Here is a 21,106-nt window from a genome sequence, read left to right as displayed (position 1 = left end):
ATCACAGATAAGCTCTGGTGGGGGTCCAAACGAGAAGCCAAGAAGACACAGCCAGAGAGGCACCAAATTCTTTTTGTGGATCTTTTTTTGCCAGTTGTGGTGAAAACAGTCAATATTTTCAGGTCCGGGGGCGGGGGCGAAGCGACGTACGAACCCGAACGGAGTTCGGCCTACAGGTGTATTTACTAGTAAAGTAATCGGAAATAGTAAGCGCCAAGCGAGGGCCCTGCTATCATTTACAAAAATATTTTTATTCAACATTCACCATCAGTGCATGGCATGGTGAATGTTGACATTCGACGTCTTTCACGGTAACATACAGGGCCGCAACTAAGGGGGAGCAGGCGGGTTTCATTCTGAAACCTCTACTTCAACATTACAAGGGGCCGTCAAAATGCGCGCTTGCCCCGGTCGACCAATCATTTAGTTGCGGCCCTGGTAACATATACATTAAACAAACATTTTTGCCAGTGTTTTTTTAGACTGCTACTTATACAGCAGATAGACCAAGTAATATGGCACACATCTTTTTTTATTTTTTTAAAATTAGGCTTGTATAATACTTTTGCCAAGAACCTTATCAAGTTATCTTAAGTGTCACAATTATCAATTATTAGTTAATAGTTAAAAATTACAAACTTTTTAGCTGAATATTTTTTCTTCTACATTTTTTTTTCTCACTACTGGAGTTCTCGTCATAGAAGCTGGCTGTATGAAACTGAGTAATAATTTTTCCAGTAATATTTTATAGGATTATATATTTACCAAATTCCAAATTATTTCACGTGTGGTTCAGGTTCCCTCATAATATTTTTAGATATGTCGATAAACGTTATCTTAATTGTTTTAGAAACATTAACAGCTCTAAATGTGTGTACTGTATAGAAAGGTTCCTTTAAATGAGTCTGACAATTTAAATAGGTAAGACAAGACTGCACTTTATACAAAAAAGCTCAAACAACTTTTCAATATCACAACTACATTATATTAGGTTTCTTTGATTACTTCTTCCTCATCGCCCACAGCAATTGCATCATCTGCGCACTCTTCTGTAAGGTTCTTTTGAATCTGTTCATCACTTTCTACTTGCTCACATGCCTCTTCAAACAGCTCATTTATAATACCAAGTGAAGTGTTTTCGATTTGCTGATCTACTTCTCTTTGTGTTGTTTCAAGCATTTTGTTGATTTGCTCATCTATTTCTCTTTGTTCTTGTGTTTTTTCAAGCATTTCTTCTATTAAGTCAAGAGAAACAATTTCAACCTGCTTGTCTTTCTTCATTTGATCACAAGTCAGCTGGAGTAACTTTCTTATCGTATTCCGAGAAGAATTTTCAATCTGTTCAGTCATTCTTTCTTTTTTTGCTTCTGTGAATGTTTTATTCAAGAGCTCTTCTATCACATCATTCTGGTTCTTTTTGGCCTAAAAATTGAAAGAAAAAAATCAAATTATTAGGTTGTGTATAATGAGTTCCCTCTCCTCCCAGAAAGGCTGTTTCATTTCCCGCCTCCCCCTCCCAGTGTCTCCTCATTTTCATTCTCTTGCAACGAAGAAAGCATAGCAAATGAATAAGTTGATATCGACTGCAAACTTTCAACTGGATAGGGAAAGGGGAGGGGATCTCATGCATTGCAAAGTTTTCTTCACCCACAAAGATGCAATAACAAGTCATGTTAAAAAAATTAAATTTATATATATATATATATCCTAATTTTTTCAAAATCATTTCAGTCCCTCACATCTCAAAAAATTTCAACTGAAAGAGAATCTGTTTCTTTAAAAAGTGGGCTGTAAAAAATTGCTTCTTTCCATATTAGAAGACACTACCCTTCTTTATATGTATTGTTCATTTTTCAATTAAGAACAAAAATAATATTAATTTATTGCACTATTCCTATCTAATACTGACTGGCTTTTTATACTTTCAAACATTTTGATAGTCACATGAGCTTCTGTTTCTTTTCAATTTCCCCTTTGTAAAAAAAACATCCTAATTGCTTCATTCAACTCTATTAATGTGCATATCTGATCTTGCACATGTGTGTTTCAATTCCCGTTACTTGATCCAAATAAAAATGGATTTAAATTTTAAAACTCTCTTCTGAATAATCGGAGCTTTTGTGATAGCATTCTGTTGCATATTTTTTAGGAAAGAAAGTATACATTTTTTAAAATTTAAATGAATGTATTTTATAAACAGGAATAAATTAAACAAAAAATTAAAAAAAAAAAACCTATATGGCATTAACAATTTTTCCCATTGTAAATAATTAAAATTTTTAAACTGAGAAAATTACAGTAGTTTATGATTTTAATTAGGTTGATAAGAGTTTTGCATTGATCTTGTCATGCATTCAATCATTCATAAGAATATACAAAAAAAAATACAATCAAAAGCTCACTTTTTCAACAACTGCTCCTATAATATTCTTGACATAATTCTCTTTTTGTCTAAGGCCTGCTTCAACAGCCTCTCTGCGACGACGTTCATCTTTTGCTTTCCGCACCAATTTATCTATTTCATACCACTGGCTATGACGTCCTATGGCTTGACCCATAACATTCAGGACATCGCTAATTGTTTTACCTTCAAATCTAGAAAGTATTTCCTCACGTATTAGTCTCTGGAAAGAAAATAAAACATATAGCATCAACTTCATTCTTTATATGTTTACGTGTCTAAAATACAGTAACATAGATAACACTGGTTGTCACTCTATTCTTAGGCACTCATTCTATCGAGTAATGCTTCTGACACTTAAATTAAAAGCTCATCCTGATCATATAATATTTGAAAATATTTTGAGAAACTTTTGATGGTCCTTTATTCTGAGAACTCTGATCCTTCACTTTATCAGCATCGTTCAGAGAAATAATCAAAATGAAGTACAGGTACATTTATTTATTACAGCAGTGATTCTCAAATCTTTTGAAATACCTACTCAACCATATATGCACCTTGTAAACATTCCTCTGCAGAATTTATGATGAATTAGTACATACAGGCAGGGCTAGACTTAGGCAGGTGCGAAGGGTGCGGCCGCACCGGGCCGCTAAATTTTCGAGGGCCGCAAAAGGGGATAATGTTTTGAGAAGGGATAAAAATGTTTTGATTACATTTTGACTTTAATTTCTTAACAAAGCAATAACTTAAAATTCAGTCTAAGATAGAGAACCTGTAAGGTTGAGGGCCGGGGTAGATACAGTCGGCCCCGCTTACAACGTTTTCTCGCTTAGTAGGACTTATTTTCATGGTCTTAACTCTAACAAATTCTCATTAAGATTTCCCGTTTGAAGTGTTTTCTCGCTTACAACGCTTTTTCATGACGATTGTTTGAAAAACGTTATAATCGGGATCCACTGTAATCGTTTTTCTAGCCCTGAGAGCCCTGCCTGGGGCGCACTCGCAATTTTTCACAGGGAAGCGGATACATTTGTTCATATTTACTGCCAAATGACATTTTTTTTACGACCACAAAGTAGTTTTACAGTCGTTCTCGGACGTCATTGTGAACCTGGTGGGCATCAGGGTACCCATGGATACCTTGGGGTATTGGAAAACCTCTGTGTTCAGAGGGCGCAATTTTTTTTTGCACCGGGCCGCAAAATAGTTAAGCCCGTCCCTGCATACAGGAACGTGTTGTGTGTGTGTATGAATATACAGGGTGATCAGCGAATAAGCCCTTATTTCAAAATTAAATATCTCTACAACAAAGATCAATAGAAATTATGCGGTAAACGGTATGTTTATTAGCAAAACTGTAAGAATGTTGTACAGAAATTTCGAAAATTTAGTTTTTTTTTTAATTTTTTGCAGTGGTTTCTCTTCACACAAATGAGGATTTTTGGAACCCCAAAATCTCCAGTTTTTTTTTTTTAATTTTAAAAAATTTTGAAAAAAAACTAAATTTTCGAAATTTCTGTACAACATTCTTACAGTTTTGCTAATAAACGTACCGTTTACCGCATAATTCTATTGATCTTTGTTGTAGAGATATTTAATTTTGAAATAAGGGCTTATTCGCTGATCACCCTGCAAGTGGTCCCAACAGTATATGTTGTCAGAGTTATGCTTGTTTTGTGTAACACTTGTGCTGACACCTGTCTTCTACATTTTGAAGGAAAAATGAGGAGGTGCCCGAATTTCCGTATTATGTAAGTATCAAGTTGACCGCCTGCGTGCTCTCTGCGGAAAGACTTTTTCAAATAGGAAACCGGTTTGTGATTATTTTGAGAATACTGGCTGATAAATTAAATTTCTACCAGTTCAGTGTCTGGTCACAAAAATTTTACTTGATAAGTAGACAATGAAAAATTGAAATTCAGAAAACTGAATGAATCAAGGAATTCAGAATTTGGGTGTTTAATGTAATATTCAGTATAAAACTAATAAAATTCAATGTAAAATAATAAGTTCAGAATTTATCACATTCAAGTTTTATCTATGAATTCTATGCATAAACCAAAAATTTCTTTGTCAAAGGTCATAATTACATTACCTCCTTCATTTGCGCTTTTTGCTCCAGATATTGTTCAATTCTGGCTCTCTTCATCTCATCTATAACAGCTTGTTCATGTTCCAACACGGTGTGGGTTTTGCGCATTTCACAAGTCAAACCAATGTAATTGTTGTAAATTTCTGTCACCTGAAAATGTAATGAGATAAAACACCATTTTATTTGCATTTTCTATTTGTCTATGAGTATGAAATTTATAAATTTTTTGCTACCGTTGTGAATTAAAAAACTCATACCTATGACAACCCTTTACTTTTGAGAACCGCTGTATCAATTTGTGAATATTGTTTAGGGAAATAAAATGAAGTACCGTCGCATTCATTCATTTATTTAGAGCAGTGGTTCTTAATTCTTTTGTGATTACTGGCCGACAAATTAAATTACTATGAGTTTATTATTACTATGTCTATTATTACTATTATTTATTACTATGAGTCTGGTCACATGAAAATTTCACTCTGTAATCAGACAAACTACCATAAATAATTACTATATCAATTGCACACTAATTTTGTATGATTAATCAACATTGCAATTTTAGCATTCTTCATTAACATCTTTCTTCCAGTCTATTACACTATGTCTCAAAGATCAAGCTATAACCAGAGTTTTGCTGCAACTGCAACATCATGATTGGAACATATTTATACCATTCACAAATAAACATAAATCTTATTCAATATTGAGATATTATCAGGATATTCAAAGGTAGCAATAATTTTTAATAATAAAACAAGAAAAAAAGGCCTCTCTTACAGACCAAAAAGTCTGACTATGTTATGTCAGTTTCCCAAAGTAGGACATGTGAGATGTGATATCAGCCAGGAAGGGTTGGACACGTAAAAGCTACAGCTAGAATATAGACTCCCATGGATTCACTTACAAAGAAAGACACTAAGAAATTATTTTTCCTTCTTAGAAAAGAGTGGAGGCAGTACTATATAGTGATATATTTTTTGTCATTGATGAGGGGTGAAGGTCTTAATTTTAGGATCAAGTAATAGATGTCCACTGAAATCATTAATTAAATTTATTATTGATCTCAAAATTTTTGTAAAAAATTGAGGAGTTTTATGAAGGTAGAAAAACTCATTTAATAATGATTATACAGTAATTCATAAAAACAGCCAATAAACAGAGAGAATGCCAAAACTTTACTGGGAAGTACTTTTGAAAATTTGATGCTGCTTATTAAACTCACCTGCTTCTGCAATGCCCTTCCAAGCATTGTCCGTTGCAAAACAATGGCAGCATGATTGCGTTCGAGCACTTCTGGAAGAACAGATTGAATTGTAGGTGTGGTTGCTCGTACCTTATGCTTATCCAAAGCATGTGCCCTTGCAGTCTTTACCATCACCAATCTTTTCTTGGCCTTCAATTCTTTAATAAATGGAAAATCACAGAGAAGGCATGCTTTTTTATTGTTTCATAAATATATATTTGGTATTTATAAAAGTACAGATGTATGAATATTTTTTACACGTAAAATCCAGTAACGATAACTATATTTGTTTGAGCTCTACCGTTGCCACAGTGGTAGTTATCAGAAGTTGGTTTTGTGGTTCCCAACTTCCAGGTGCAAATGGGAGCCAATCTCCCCATTAAAAAGTCTTACCACAGAGCAACAGGCCTACAGCAGTAAAATCTTCAATCATTGCATTTCACTCACAGTTCGAAAAATAGATAGGAGACGGCAGCACTATAATAAGCATTACACAAAAACAGACTTCACATTAGGTTTACAACCCGGATACACACATTCCAACATGTACCAATTCGCTAAAAGTTCCGCAAAGGAATGTGGACGAGGTGCATGTGTCGTCTATTATTAGTAGTAGTAGTAATGATGACTAAACTTATTATCACCAAACACTCTAAACATTTATGGATATTCGATAAAATTTGAAAAAAAATATTAATCATTCTTTTTATTATCTTTCAAAGGGATGTTTCACTGCAAAGGTGATTTCTTAAGGAAGATACTGTATAGTCAAAAAGACAAATAACAGGAAGTAGTTTAAAATCTAATACTGAGTTAACTTGCACAACATGCTACCTTGTTACATAATTTTTGATCCACAATACAATAGTTTTTAAACAAAAAATATATATACTTAGAAACTGCAACACATTCACTTGTGATAATATAAATAATTTACCTGACAACTCTAGCTGAGTTTTCTCCATAGTTCTTTCCAACCGAGTTTGACGTGACTCTATTTTAGGGAGGAAGATCTCCGGTTCCATCACTATCTTCTGTTCTTCCCATAGCCATTGTTCTAATTGAACCAGTCCTATGATATGATAGAAGAGTTCTTTTTTTTATTACTTGTAAAAAAAATAATAAAGCTTTAAGAGCTAGCAATAAAAAAAACATCAAAACGAGGAGCTAATTTAAATATTAGAAAAAATTACCTACCTTTCGCAGTGTCTAAATAGAAGTCACACTTTTGTTGCTCTTGAACCTTTTCATTATCGTCTGGTACAGCAATGGATTCACTGACCGATTTCAATAAAGCTGAATCAAAGTGGTCCACCTGGTGCTTGTATTTATCTATCATTGTCCTGCGTTTTTGTTCCAGTATTCGCATTTCTACAGAAACACAAATTTTTGCTTAGTGATAGAACAAGGAAATTTAAATTCAGAAAAGTAACTTTGGGAATAGTTTTTAATATAAAACAATAAGAATATTAAACAAGATTAAAAATTACTTTGAATAGAAACTTCATCATTGCTGTTGCAGGGGGAATAATCTTGAATAATAATACCCTTTATAACAATAATCACCTATATAACGATATTACTCATTACAGACACACTTTCCATAGTGTTGATACAGTAAAAAGCTTAATAACAATACTCAAGGGACTGGAGAAATATGTTATCGTAAGAGAGTAATATATTAAAACTATAAAAAATGCATCGGGATCAGAGAGTAATATCCTTATAGCTGTAATAAGTTTATAATAAGTATAGTTCCGATAGTATTCCTTATCGTTAAATAGAATTTTCACTGAACATTCCATCAGATTAATATCATTATACAGGCAATTATTGTTGCATAGAATTTTCCCTGTATCTGTGCATTACTATTTCCGTATCTTTTTCTTACAAGTAGTGTACATAGAATTTTCTTGGGGGGGGGGGGGGTATTTTTCCTTCCCAATGTGAGGTTTCTTTATTTTTTACTGCAAAATAAAGCCATTATAACCTCCACTCAAGGTAGTATGGGACCTTGAACCTCAAACTCCCTCTCCTAGGCATAAACTTGTTTCATAACCTATACTGGATTTTAGAAGGAGAGAGTAACCCCCATAGGCCCAAGCTCCCCCTAACACACATTTACCACCATCTCCATGAAATATTAGATTTGAGCAACCCTCCACCCTCCAAAGATTTTTGGGCCCTCCCAATATTTCCAAAAACTTTATGAATATGAAGTCCCCTTGCTTATTCCAGTGCTTGCATATGCCAGTGTTTTCATTATATCTGAGATCATTAGATGTGAAGGGGAAAAACCATATAGAACGGAACAGTGATTAGTATTATCTAGAAAGCGAGAAATCATTTAAAAACTCTTAAAACTCTCTATCCATCAGTCTTCAACTACTGTTTCAATTCGTATGATACAGTGAAAAAAATATATGTATACTGTATATTGCCTCAATAGCAAAATTAAAAAAAATTAACAGTGCTCTGCAGGGCTGTAACTAGGATTTTTGCCACCCAGGGCAAACAATATTTTGCTGCTCCCACAACTTTAAAATTTGATAATTTTATAATAGTGTTATTTGTTCCCACCTAAAATTGCCGCACTCTAAATTTTACTGCCTGGGGGAAGTTGCCCCCCCCCCCCCCCAGTTACGGACCTGGTGCTTTGCCTCACTCTCGAAACACATGTCTAATAATCCTGATATATTGGACAGTATGTTATCCATAAAACTAAATGTTTATGTAGAGCCAAAAGTTTTAAATGAACTGGACTTTAATCACATGCTGGTTGAGATCATTATGGACTTATTAATCCTTCATAAAAATAAAAGCCAAAACACCAAACTAGAAAAAAATTCTAAGAAAAATTACAAGATATTCCCATAATAGCTTCAAGCTAGTTCACAGAAGCTGAATCAATGGTAGATCTAAAAAATACAATTTTAGATTACGTCAATTATGCACCTGAAAAAAAGATCTCAAACCCAAATCCATTAGAATTTCCCAGATGGCTCAGTGAAGAAATAAAAATTAAGAACAGACTGTGAAAAATCTGGCAAAGTACACAGGACCCATTCTACAGATTACAATGTAACAGGAAAGCAAAGGAAGTGGAAAGAGAAATAAGTAATCTCCTAAATGGCTGATTTTCCCATTACTATTACCATTTCTGATTTCTTTTTTAATCCAATAAGTTTGTGTGTTTTGGTTTCAGGTATTTAATGTTTGCATTATGTAGTAAAAAATGTTTTAAAACAAGGAACATGATACAACCTTAATCTTTTTTATAGGCAGAAGTTTTTACTTTCATGATATATGCTTTTATATTGGGTTGCTGTATTTTGGGCTGGGTATTTCACACCCATATTTTTATAGGCATCTTTTTTCAGCCACCTCATTGGGCAATTTGCCTGTTGTGGCCTTTGTGCTTGCATTTTTATATAAATGAATACTGGTCTGTTAGAATCAAATAAATATGTCATATTACAAAAAGAATAAAATTTACTTCTAAAGAATTGCCTGTCAACTTTTGAAATCTTCTCAGACACCTCAAGTTCCTTTTTAGCCCATAGCCCATCAAGAATTTTCTTGTTTTTATCCTTTCTAGCATGAATCTCTTGAGTCAGCTGAGCTTTTTTAAGTGCCAATTGTTTTTCATGGTACTGTTTGATTTTCTACAAAGAAAATTCAAGAAACTAAGATTAAAAAAATTGTAATACTGCAAAAAATTCAGAAATTCAAATCAAATGATATTCAGTTTATTTTCCTTCTGGTATATAAACCCACATATTAATTTATATACAATTTTTTTAGTTTGCTTATTAACCCCTTAACAGTTTCATTTTTTCCTGAATTCGATCCAAAAAAATTCCAATTTTTTGTTCATTTTACATTTGTTGATCATTGATAATTTTTGTCGCACCACCGTCATTTTCTGCTCACGAGGGCTAATTAGACTGGGACCTAGAATTTATTGCAGATTCCGAACGACAGGCTTGTTTTTTATACTCGTCGCAGGGTTGGTACACTAACCCCTCGATGGGGGACTCCTTGCAGCAGCAATTTTTTCCTGCGGTCTTGTCACCGTTTTTGTTGTATCCGTGTCAGGAAATTTTTCTGACAAGGACGAACCGGGTATCGAACTCACAACACCTCTAAACATCCTTTGGTACTTTAGGCAAGCATCTTATCGACCTGGGCTACCACGCCCTATTTACATTTGTAAATAGAAAAATGTTATTAAAATTTACATTTTTAATATTTTTAAGCATTTAGTACAACTTTTTTTACAGCAAATAAAATTATGTTTCCCTGGAAATTGTCTTTTCTCTCTACATAAGCGCCTGACAGGGAAGCTACATTTATGGCTGTGCATATAAAAAATACAAGATATTGCAACTACCATTTAGTGAAGAACTACCACCATCTATAACACTAATTTGATGTTAAAAATAGAAGATACAGAGAAATCAGTAAAAGCGACAGAGAAATGAGATCAGAAAAAGGCCAGAAAACCGCGCCCGTACGGCGCACAGACAAATTAGACAAGGGGTTAATACAGCTGAATCTGCTCTTATCAAGCTTCCATGAATCAAATTTTAAGAAATAAAGTCCTTTATATATTTTTTTCTTTCATCTGGTGAATTTCAAATATTTATTTCATTTTTTAGGGTTATTTTAACAAATACAGTGGAATTTCAATTTATGAGCATAATTCATTCAGTGAATGTACTCATAATCTGACATAGTTGTACATTGAATCAAAATTCCCTATAAGAAATAGCGTTTATTCAAATAATTCATTCCACAACCATTTCCCTCACACCAGCCATTATAGTTTTCAGAGATTAAGAGTGCAGGTTCATTCATTTTAAACGCTTTTATTTTAGCAGGGTTGTAAAAAATTCCCTGTGATTTTAATAAAAAAACCACAGCCTGGGCCAAAATTATCAAATAAACCTGTGTTTTTTGGGCAAAATGGGAGAAATTAAATTTCTTTATTGTCTAGCTGAAAATTATCTGACATAAATCTATATATGTTTACATTCTTTATCATGTCGGAATCTAACTAGTCTAGTGTGCATTAAAATTATATTTGATTAATAAAATTTAATCTAATATTCGATATGGAGTATTTTATGTTTATACACTCACCCACCACTGAGTAATTCTATTTGAACTTCCACATGTATGAAATGGAAAAGCAGAAAGCAGACAATTTGACAAGTCCAAGGATGACGTCACTCTCCACTATCCATACAAAGGTTTTTAACAGCTGGCTGTGCAAAGATATCTTTTTGGAAAGAGAAAAAATTCGAATGCCCCTGCAGGGAATCGAACTCACCCGGAAAGTGAAAGGATGTAGGTTCAATTCCCCACAGGGCAGTTGAATTTTCTTTTTTTCCAGAAATATATCTTGCATCAGCCAGCTGCTGAAAACCTTTGAATTTGACAAGTTCAGTGAAAGTTGCCCTTGTTAGGGAACAAAAACAATTCTTTCTCTATTTAACTAAAAACTAAATAAAGAATTTCAATTTCACTTTAGGCATCTCATTGCAAATACAGTACAATAGCTTTTATGTCGTTCTTGTTTAGTTTAATTATCAAAAAGATGAGAAAGAAATGAAATTTTATCTACGCTTAGAATGCTAACTGAAATGGCTCCCCACTCATAATATGAATCCAAAAATTGATATGAAACGAATACTAAAAAATGGTTATAGATGATTTTTATTTTTTTTTCCTTCAATTTTATTTTGGGAGAATTTTAACAAAATTTACGCAATTTTGCATAGTGAAATAAAGTTAATAGTCACAGTTAAACAATTTTAAAGATAAATTGATTTTAACTTCGTTTTATTATTCCCCCCCCCCCCCCCCATTTATTGCAAATAACCATAATTTGTTCAGCCAAAACCTGAAAAATATAACTTTAATGAGAATAAATATAAAGAACATTTTTTTGAAAATTTAGCACCTAAATTATTTTTGCATTTAAAAAATAACAATAATTATTTCCAATATTCTATAATTATCTCTCTCTCTCTCTCTCTGTACATAACTTCTAAATGTTTCAATAAACATTTCAATCATATAAAGACTCATGATAAAATCAATTTTAAAAAGCAAACAAGAATATAACATAATTAATCCAAACTTACTGATTTCACGAAATTGATTTCCCTCGTTTTCTGCTCAACAATCATTTGGTGATATTTCGCTATATCATCTTCATTATCAAAAAATTGAGGCAATTGAGATTCAAAACCCCGTTTAGCACGAGCTTCCGCAATTTCTTTAAGAACTTCTTCATCAACAGGTAATTCATTCCCTGAGAAATTATATGAGCAAATATTTAATGTATTATTTTCATGTAAGGGTTCTGAGATCAACTAGTTTCTACAATGATACATAGTTTAAGAACCAATTAGAGCCAATTAACCAATTATATTCTAAACAAAATTGTAAATGCATGTTTGAATGATGAAATGTTTGAGCCGAAAAAAAATAACGCAAATAAGTAAATATACAAAATACAAATTAGGATAAATCAGTGGTTCCAAAACGTTTTGTGTTCAGCGCACCCTTTACATATAAAGGCATTTTTTTACAGCACCCACTTTACAACATGGGCCTGACTAAAAGCTACACTGCAGTTGGATTGATTAACCATTTAACCCTTTCACTATCCAATTTTAGAACCTGTACAAGGACATGTATGTTCCCATTGGAGTAAAAGGGTTAAGAGGCAGTGACGAGATATCTTGCTTCAAAATCCCTCATTCTAGCATTGTGAAAAACCAAGATATTTTCTAAAATTCCCCTTAGTTTCCATCTACTCAACATCTGAAGAAAGCCTGCTTCATTCAAAATATATGGCATTTGGGGGGGGGGGGGTGGTTTAGCTCAAAGTGTGAAGCGGTACACAATAACTTGCCCTGGCAGGTAGTTTAGTAATCACTGACACTGAAATTTATAGTGATTTTTTCATCAATTATATTACATTTGGTGACAAAAACCGCAAGGAACTAATGAATTATTCAGCTTTTGACAATATTTACACATGAATAAATTTTATAAGCAAATATTAATTTAAATCTATAATTACTGCATATTCTTCTAATCTTTTTATTAAAATATCACAGTGCGAGTTCCATACAGGATGATCTTAAATGGAACTTGTACAGCTTTAGAATTAAAATATTAAAGTCACTTGGACCAGTGAACATGAGAACCTACTGGTCCGCAGACATCAGGACTGGTCCGACAAACCATAACTATTGATTTTGTGCAATTCTAATTAGTAATCGCATAATCTGCATTAGGAAAATTAATAAATTCATGAAAGACAGTTAATTAATTAATTAGCTATAATTACTAAAAATATTTACTTAGTTAATTAATTAGTTATAACTATTACATAATTATAATTATTATTAATTAATAAGAGTCAAGAACTAATAAGTTCATGATGGTCAACCCCTTTATTAAAAACAGGTGCTTTGACTTGGTAAAAGTCTGAAATAAAAATGTTCACAAGCGTATTTCGGGCGTTTACCAATTCCCCTTCTGGCTTTGACCATAACATATACACGCAGCATATCAAAATCAGTTCCGCTTATAAATTTTTTTAAATTTTGGCAGACAGGGTTTTCTAAATATTTTTTATAGCAAATAAACGCTTATCATTTGACACTTATATGGCTGATAAAATGACTGAGGATGATTTCTCCATATGAGATTCTTCAGCAACAGCAATCAATGTATCACGGGGGGGGGGGGGGGGCCCAGCCCACTCATAAAAGAGAAAAGACTTTGGAATTTGCATTTGCTTTTGGATGCAAAATGTTTCAAGTATTTGTTTCAAGCGTGGCACACATTTGAGAACACATATACTTTAAAAAGAAATTCTTGTTTCCTCTGCTTTCACACTACTTGTAAAAAAAACCGGATAATTCGCCTCAAATATGTTAAGTAAGTAAAATTTGTCCAAAAAAATTCAATGCCTAATTTGTTTGAGTTGCTTTGAGTTATTTTTGAAATTTAACTTCACTCTTTTTAATACCTAAAAGGTAAATAAGTAATTTTTCCTTAGAATCAAATACGCTGTAACAAAATTTCTTTAAACAAATGTTAAAACAAAAAATTGGAAATTTCTTTATAATAAAATTTTGTTATAAGGATTTCTTCGATCTCTTGGAGTTTGTTGTAACGGGATTCAACTTTATATCTTTGAATTTCTATATTATATGTCTGTATTTGTGTAATAAATAAATAAATAAAATTATATTAATTCAAATCTTAATGATACATAACACACACACAAACATATGTAAATCAAATAATCCATTAAATATGAAGTCCACATCATGGTCATTTTATGCTTAGTAGATAGTATAGAATAGGAACTACAGTTCAAATCTGATTCTAAATGAATGAAATCAAGGAAAATCCTGCCGAGACTGAGATTCAAGCCTAAGACTGGTAAGCTAACCACAGAAATGTAAGATAGTGTAAGATTTGGTAAACACAAGAGAAGGATGCAATAAGGTTCAAAAGTTTCAAGTCTAGAATTGAAAAATATGCAAAAAATCAATGTGCAAACTCAAACTTTTTTTTACATCTGATTTAAACGAAAAAAATTGAAATTTATCAAGTTTGTGTCTTTTCAAATAATGAACAGTATCTCCCCCCCCCCCCCCTCTCTCACTGGCTAACTCTAAAACTCACCATATTTCATGTGCGTCAATGTCAAAACCTCAAGATCTGGAGGTGTTGATTTTGTATCGAATGGTGGATCCCATGGCTCAGTCTGTGATTCACTTTCCCTGTAATCAGTTTGCACTTCAATTGAAAGAGTTTGTGTTGGAACATGCTCTCGAACGAGCACTGTAAAAGGCTCTTCGGTTTCTGGCAGTTGAACATCATCTTCTTTTTTGCTATCACCTTTTAAATACCTGTGCAGGATGTGAGAAAAGAGAAAACATGAAATGTCTGAAGTACAAAAACTTGTAAATTCCGCTGATTTATCAAACAGTATTCAGTGCATTATGTGTAAAATAGAGTTTTTGTAACATGTAAAGATACAGATTTCAATGTAACAAAGATTTCTCTTTACTACTAGCCATAAGATCAAACAGTAGACTTAGAATATAATGCAATAAAATTGATAAAAATGTTTCCTACTACAAAAATTAATGTACTTGATTGTGGAAAAAATCTCAAAAACAAATCTCAAAAATCTCTAAAACACTTCAGACATGTTTACTAGATCGCTATGGGTGTTCAGCTTGAACTTCATGTAATATATTTTGAATTTTGAATAAATTGTGCAGGTGCTGACCTTCCCCCCCCCCCCCCCCCACACACACACATAATAAAAAATACTGTGAATACTCAAGCATAAACATATGGACAGAAATAGTGAGAGCAAAGGAAGCAATGAACAGCAACAATTTCAGACTGATGATAATTTGAAAACTGCAGTTTTTGACCAGTTACACTACAATGGAGAAAATATTCTCACCCACTGCCCGGATGTAAGAAAATTAATCACACATTGTGATGAAAGTTTCAATCACTTGGTCCACATGTGCTTAACTCATCTCATGGTCCATGGACCAAATGTGGTCCTCAAAGTCATATGATGTGACCCACAACTTCACACAAAATTTTGTTAAAAATAAACTATGTGGTACATTTCCAGATTACTTAAGTAACCCGCTATGTATTTCCACATCACTTGAGTAGCCTGTGCCATCCCAGATTATTTAAGTGGCTTGCAGAGATACGGTGTTGCCTCCCCCCCACCCCTCCAGCATCAATGACTGAACTGACTAATCTAATGTTATATGCATATATATGAATTGACATCATCATCCTTTCCCTGCCCAGCCTTTGAAGTCTATCTCTGCCTATGCTCACAGCACATTTATAGATCACTCAAGCGGCCCACCACATATTTCCAGATCACTCGAGTGACTTGCAACATATTTACAGACCACTTTAGTGAACTGCAGCACAGTTCCAAATCACTGAAGTGGCCCACGGTGCATTCTTAGATTACTTGTGTGTGACTAGCAGTGCAGATGACTTGTGTGATCCACCGTATATTTACAGATTCACGGTACATTTACAGATCAATGTGACACAATTATAGATCACTTAAGTGACCTGTGGCACAGTTCCAGATCAGTCAGTGAAGTGGCCGGCAACACATTTTCAAATCATTTAAGTGACCTGTGGTACAGTCCCAGAACACTCAAACTACCTGCAGTGCTTTCCCAGATGATTATGTGACCCACAGAATACTTTTGAATCACTTCAGTGGCCTGCGGCATAGCTCCAGAGCACTTAAGAAATCTGGGGCTTAGTTCTAGATTATTTAAATGACCCGCAGCACATTTACAGATCACTTAAGCATCCTGCCCAGATCACTTAATTAAGTGGCCAGCAACACGTTTTCAAATCAATGAAGTGGCCTCTGCTCTCCTGAAGGTTGAATACCTTTGCCTTAGTCTGAAAAACAACTGTGAAGATTTTATTTTTCAGTGAATATGCACAATGTATGCATGTATTTTTATTTCAAATATTTTACACTCAAATGTAACTTACTTATAGATTTTTCACCCTACATACTTTAATCTATTGTTTCTCAAAGTGTGTGTCACCAACCTTTGTCAATGGCGAAAACAAAACTTGTGAAATTTTAATGCATGCAGCATCTTCTGTACTGAATTCATTTGGTATGGGTTTGATATTTGGAAGATATTCATTTGTGTGCCTATTTATGCTTTGAAGTGGTTCTTTTATGAGTGAATACATCTAAACTATTCTAAGGAGCAGTGGGCGAGCCATGAATTGGGCAAGGGAGCTGTGCGGGTGACAAAAGTTTGATTGATGAAATAGAATTGAATTTATCCACTTTCTATTACTGCTACTTAGTACATGGGCCTCATTATTTATTTATCTAGGGAATTTCTAACAAATAGGTACATGTCAGAACATATGTTCTGAGAAAAAGTGTGGCTCTAATGTTTTTATGTTGTCAGAATTATGAATGTTTCATGTTTTACTGGTGTGCTACCATTTGTATATTCATACTACATAAGACATGAATGAAACACTCACCCACGTGAATAAAAATATTTACATCTGTCAGCTCCTTGTACTAACACTTGCAATGACTCTTCATCATCAGAACTAGATAAAAAATGTGCAAAAAAGAGGGTAAAAGTAACATTGGTTTTTGATAATCTGTAGACAATTAAAAAAATTTTGATATCAGGTTGACAAAGAAAAACCATAAAATAAAACAGACCAAAATTCTGAAATAATACAAATACTTTTGAGTTTATTTTGAATAATTTGATTAGTAATTCAACTTAGATTATAATGTGATTATAATTAGATTATATAGATTATAATTATTATATAATTAGATTATATAGATATCTGATACACACTAATACGTTTTTTGTGTAGATTTTACCAAAACACAATATCTTTCATCTGTATTAATTTCACGCACAGTATAGGTAACCTCCGTTACCTGGCATTTCGTTCATCCAGAACTCTCAGTTAAACATCAGCTTCCTCAGGAAATCCCCCCACACTCCAAATGAAAACTAATAAAACAAATAGACTTCTCAAGTGCGAATAAACAACATTTTTAAGTTATACTTTGATGATTTTAAGTGATACTTTAGAATATAGTAATTCTTAACTATTTTATTAAGTGGCATCTCCTCAGTGAACTTTGATTCAAATTCCCACAAACACAATGAACTTCTAATTACATTCTTGTCACCTGTAGACAATAATATTCCCATATATATAATATTACAATTATTAATATATAGAATCAATAATTCTTGAGGTAATCTTAATCTCTGTAATAATTCAAATGATAGAAATTGTCTGCAATACATAACATCAAGGTTAGGGGTTCATAAAAGAAAATTTTTTTACCTAAAATGAGGTTTTTGTCTCCATGCACCAGACTTGAAATTAGGTACAGGATCAAAGTCTTTACTTGGCTGCTCTTTACCCTTCAACATGATATACTATCTTGAGCTGTTCGTAAATAAAATTCATAAATAAACTATTGAGATCAAAGATATCATCAATAAATAACACTTATGTAATGATTATTTCTCTTAAAAATTTGAACATATTTTAGTATCATTGAAAGCTCAAAGTAAATGAGAAGGGAAAATATTAGGATGAGACAAAAGTTTCACAATATTTTAGCCAATAAATTTCTCAAAAGTATAGAAATTCGACCACTTAGATACTTATATTTTTATAAATCCCTGTTACTTCTCTTTAAACATCAATACTCCCTACCATTAATATCCACTCTATCTTCTGCTGGCGTAACGCTACATATTCTTAGCCAATTATTCACAAAAACATTTAAAAAAATTCATTTCTTCTACCTAATACCTAAGTTTTATAACTCTCTACCCATTGAAATTAGGAATGCTTCCTCTCTTTACACGTACAAAAAGTACCTCAAAAGATATCTATTGTCTATTGATGATATCTCCGTGCACTTTTAGTCTTTTGTTTTTTTAAAGAAATCGCCCCTCCCATTAATTAAAGTAATTGATTTTCTCCCATTATATTTATCAACATTTTAAATATTTTACCTTTGTGACAGTAGCTCAATTATTCAAATCATACTTATTATTTCTAAATTTGATATTTAAAATGCACCCACCACGCGTTGCCACAATGATGTTACTATTAATTTTTTGTTTTTCCATCTTCACCCATCTATTTGATATTTAACTATCAATTTCCCTCCCCATTTATATTTACGTTTATGTAAAAGTGTTTATATATAGGTATTTCCCCCCTCACACATTGTACTTTTTTTTAATCAATAACCCCTCATCCAGTATGTGACAGTCATGTTCACCTTGGATAAAAAGTTGTCTCTACTTGTATATGTATGCTTGTACATTTCTTCGCTAAATAAATAAAAAATAAATAAATATTTATAATATAGTATTTTTATTTTGCTGAGGATAATAAATTAGTATGTTAAATTAAGAAAATTTTGGGCTTTCATGTTAGCAGTTATATACTGTAATATTATGCACTAACACCAAATGTGATTGATAAAAATCATTCAGTGATTGCTGAAATATATACATCGTAAATTTATTGTAATTTATTCATTTTGCATCATAATTTGCATTTTCTTTTAGTTTTGTACCTTTCTTAATTGGTGTAAGATTGAATGAGTAATTTTAAAATCTCATATTTCACTCATTACAAAAAAGAGATGATTTTTCTTCAGCCTACAATACACCTGGGAAAGAGAGGTTCTGGATATTATACTGAGGCAAACTTGGGAAAGAAAAGTTAGTTGCCTCCACTGGGAATCGAATCCCCATCCTCTTGCAACCTTGGAAAACCTGCTACCAATATACCATAGAGACACAATTAAGGAAAGCTGCAGTCTCTACTCAGCATATCATGCTACTATGTATGTTATAAGAGAAAAAGAGTTGTGTCTAAATGGTGTATTGATAGCAAGCTTGCTGTATTGCAAGAGAACAGGGGTTGGATTACCGGTCGAGGTAAGTAACTTTTCCATGCCCCCCCCCCCCCACATCCTGGAGTGGGACCTTTAGGCTGGTATCTTTGGCGCCCCCCCCCCGAGCCAGTTTTTTCATGGGCCTTTCTATAGTGAATTTATAGTGTGAAAGTACAAAAAATGATGGTAATTGTCCCGGGTCCCAAACTCGAGCCCTGTCAGCCCCACATTTTCGAGGGCCATGAACTTTTCTTTCCCAAATTTGCCACGACATAATATTTAGGAAGTGTCTCTTACCTAGACTTATCTCATTGATGACTCCAATTTAAAAATTCCATTTCAAATTAATATTCGACATGGGGAAACTTTATTTTTACCTGAAATTATCAAGCATTAGTGATGAATCAAGATGCAGTTTATGCTAGTGCTTGACAAAAAAATAAGTCATAAATAATTTTTTTTTGGCTTTGATGCTTTCACAGGACTTGGTGACTCTTTTCTGGTCTAGCAGATGTGCTGACATAAAATTTTGAAAATTTTGCGATTGTACTCTCAGACCCCAATTTTGTGATCACACAAAGAGAACTTTAGGTGCTGTTACCAATTTTTAATCAACATGGCAATAGGGCCTTATAAGTTTGGGTCCCGAACATACATGAATTTTTGGGACCCCTTATATGTAGTCTTACTTGAGGGCAGCTGTGGTGGTCGAGTGGTCAGAGTGACGGACTTGCATCGCGAGGACCAGAGTTTCGAACACTACCAGCACCACAGTAGTGGTCAGCCGAAGTTGGTTTTCTGTGGTTCCTAACTTCGAGGCACAACTGTGACCCATTCTCCCCATTAAAAAGTCTCTCCACAGAGTAACGGGTCTACAACGGTATACTATTCAATCATTAACACTTCATGCACAGTTGGGAAAATTGATGGCAGATGGCATCACTACACATAATAAGCATTACACAGAAAGAAACTTCACGGAAGATTCAGACTACACGCACACACATTCCAACATGTACAAATTCATTAGAAGTTCTGCAGAGGAATATGGAAGTGGAGTATATCTGGTTTAGTAGTAGTCTTACTTGAGGCAAAAGCATATGCAGGGGGAAGGGGACATGTGAGCCTTGTGTAAAATACAAAAATCAGCTGATTTTTAGCCCTTAAAAATTTGTGAACCCAGAGTAAGTTCCTTGTTTGCCCATGCGAGAAACAGACACTTCATGACACATGTGGGGATCCATACAGAGCTAAAGAAAGTGTACTTTATTTATTACGTGCGAGAGGTCCACGATGGTGCTATTTTGTTGGCACCGGGGTAGGTTGGCTACTGGGGACCTACATGAACTTGATGTGATAATAATGTAATAATAAAAATGGTGAGGAAACCAGTTGCGGTCCCATACTTAACCTGAAAGTACATATATACCTCTTCATCTAGAATTCTTTCATCACTTGAATTGACAGGACACGTAAATCGTAGCCAAAAGCACTGACATGCATTAAGAAAACTGTCTCGAAATAATATTTAGACATCATCATCTAATTTTGACATCATTTTTTTAATATTCACACGATTCATAGCTATTACTTCATTGTGTTGCCATGGAAATATCATGTAAACAAACATGACTTGACTTGACTGTATAGTTTGAGGCTTAATAGGAATCTAGACGTGAGTGGAAAAACGTGATATAAAGAAAAAAATGGATCGAAAAATTCTTTAAAATCTCAGAAATTTAAGGTTTATATCGTCTAGTGTTTTCATTATCAGTAATAAGGAAAATTCACAAAATACTCAACTGTAAATTTTGTCATCACAGTATT

At 33.4% G+C, this 21,106-nt stretch overlaps 1 protein-coding gene across 2 annotated transcripts; it reads right to left on the bottom strand.

The window, feature by feature from the left end:
• Positions 1-912: 912 nt before the first annotated feature.
• Positions 913-20,917, bottom strand: LOC149076137 (cilia- and flagella-associated protein 91-like). Of its 2 annotated transcripts, none has more exons than XM_089243680.1 (12): positions 20,691-20,917; positions 17,701-17,805; positions 16,861-16,932; positions 14,461-14,687; positions 11,892-12,061; positions 9,236-9,404; positions 6,937-7,110; positions 6,677-6,811; positions 5,719-5,897; positions 4,500-4,646; positions 2,403-2,624; positions 913-1,422 (listed from the first exon to the last, which is right to left on the bottom strand). In XM_089243680.1, exons 2-12 carry the CDS (start codon positions 17,787-17,789, stop codon positions 988-990), a joined length of 2,019 nt encoding a protein of 672 aa, XP_089099806.1. In that variant the 5' UTR covers positions 17,790-17,805; positions 20,691-20,917; the 3' UTR covers positions 913-987. The 2 variants fall into 2 exon arrangements, with proteins under 2 accessions (XP_089099806.1, XP_089099805.1); XM_089243679.1 differs by having other exon boundaries at positions 20,709-20,917.
• Positions 20,918-21,106: the final 189 nt, after the last annotated feature.

This window comes from Pholcus phalangioides, unplaced genomic scaffold, assembly GCF_987345545.1.
Source record: "Pholcus phalangioides strain wild (caught in Gottingen) unplaced genomic scaffold, Ppha-v1.0 ptg000015l_1, whole genome shotgun sequence".
Classification (NCBI taxonomy): Eukaryota; Metazoa; Arthropoda; class Arachnida; order Araneae; family Pholcidae; genus Pholcus; species Pholcus phalangioides.
Note: the sequence above shows the minus strand (reverse complement) of the source record. Positions and strands in the feature narration are given on the sequence as shown.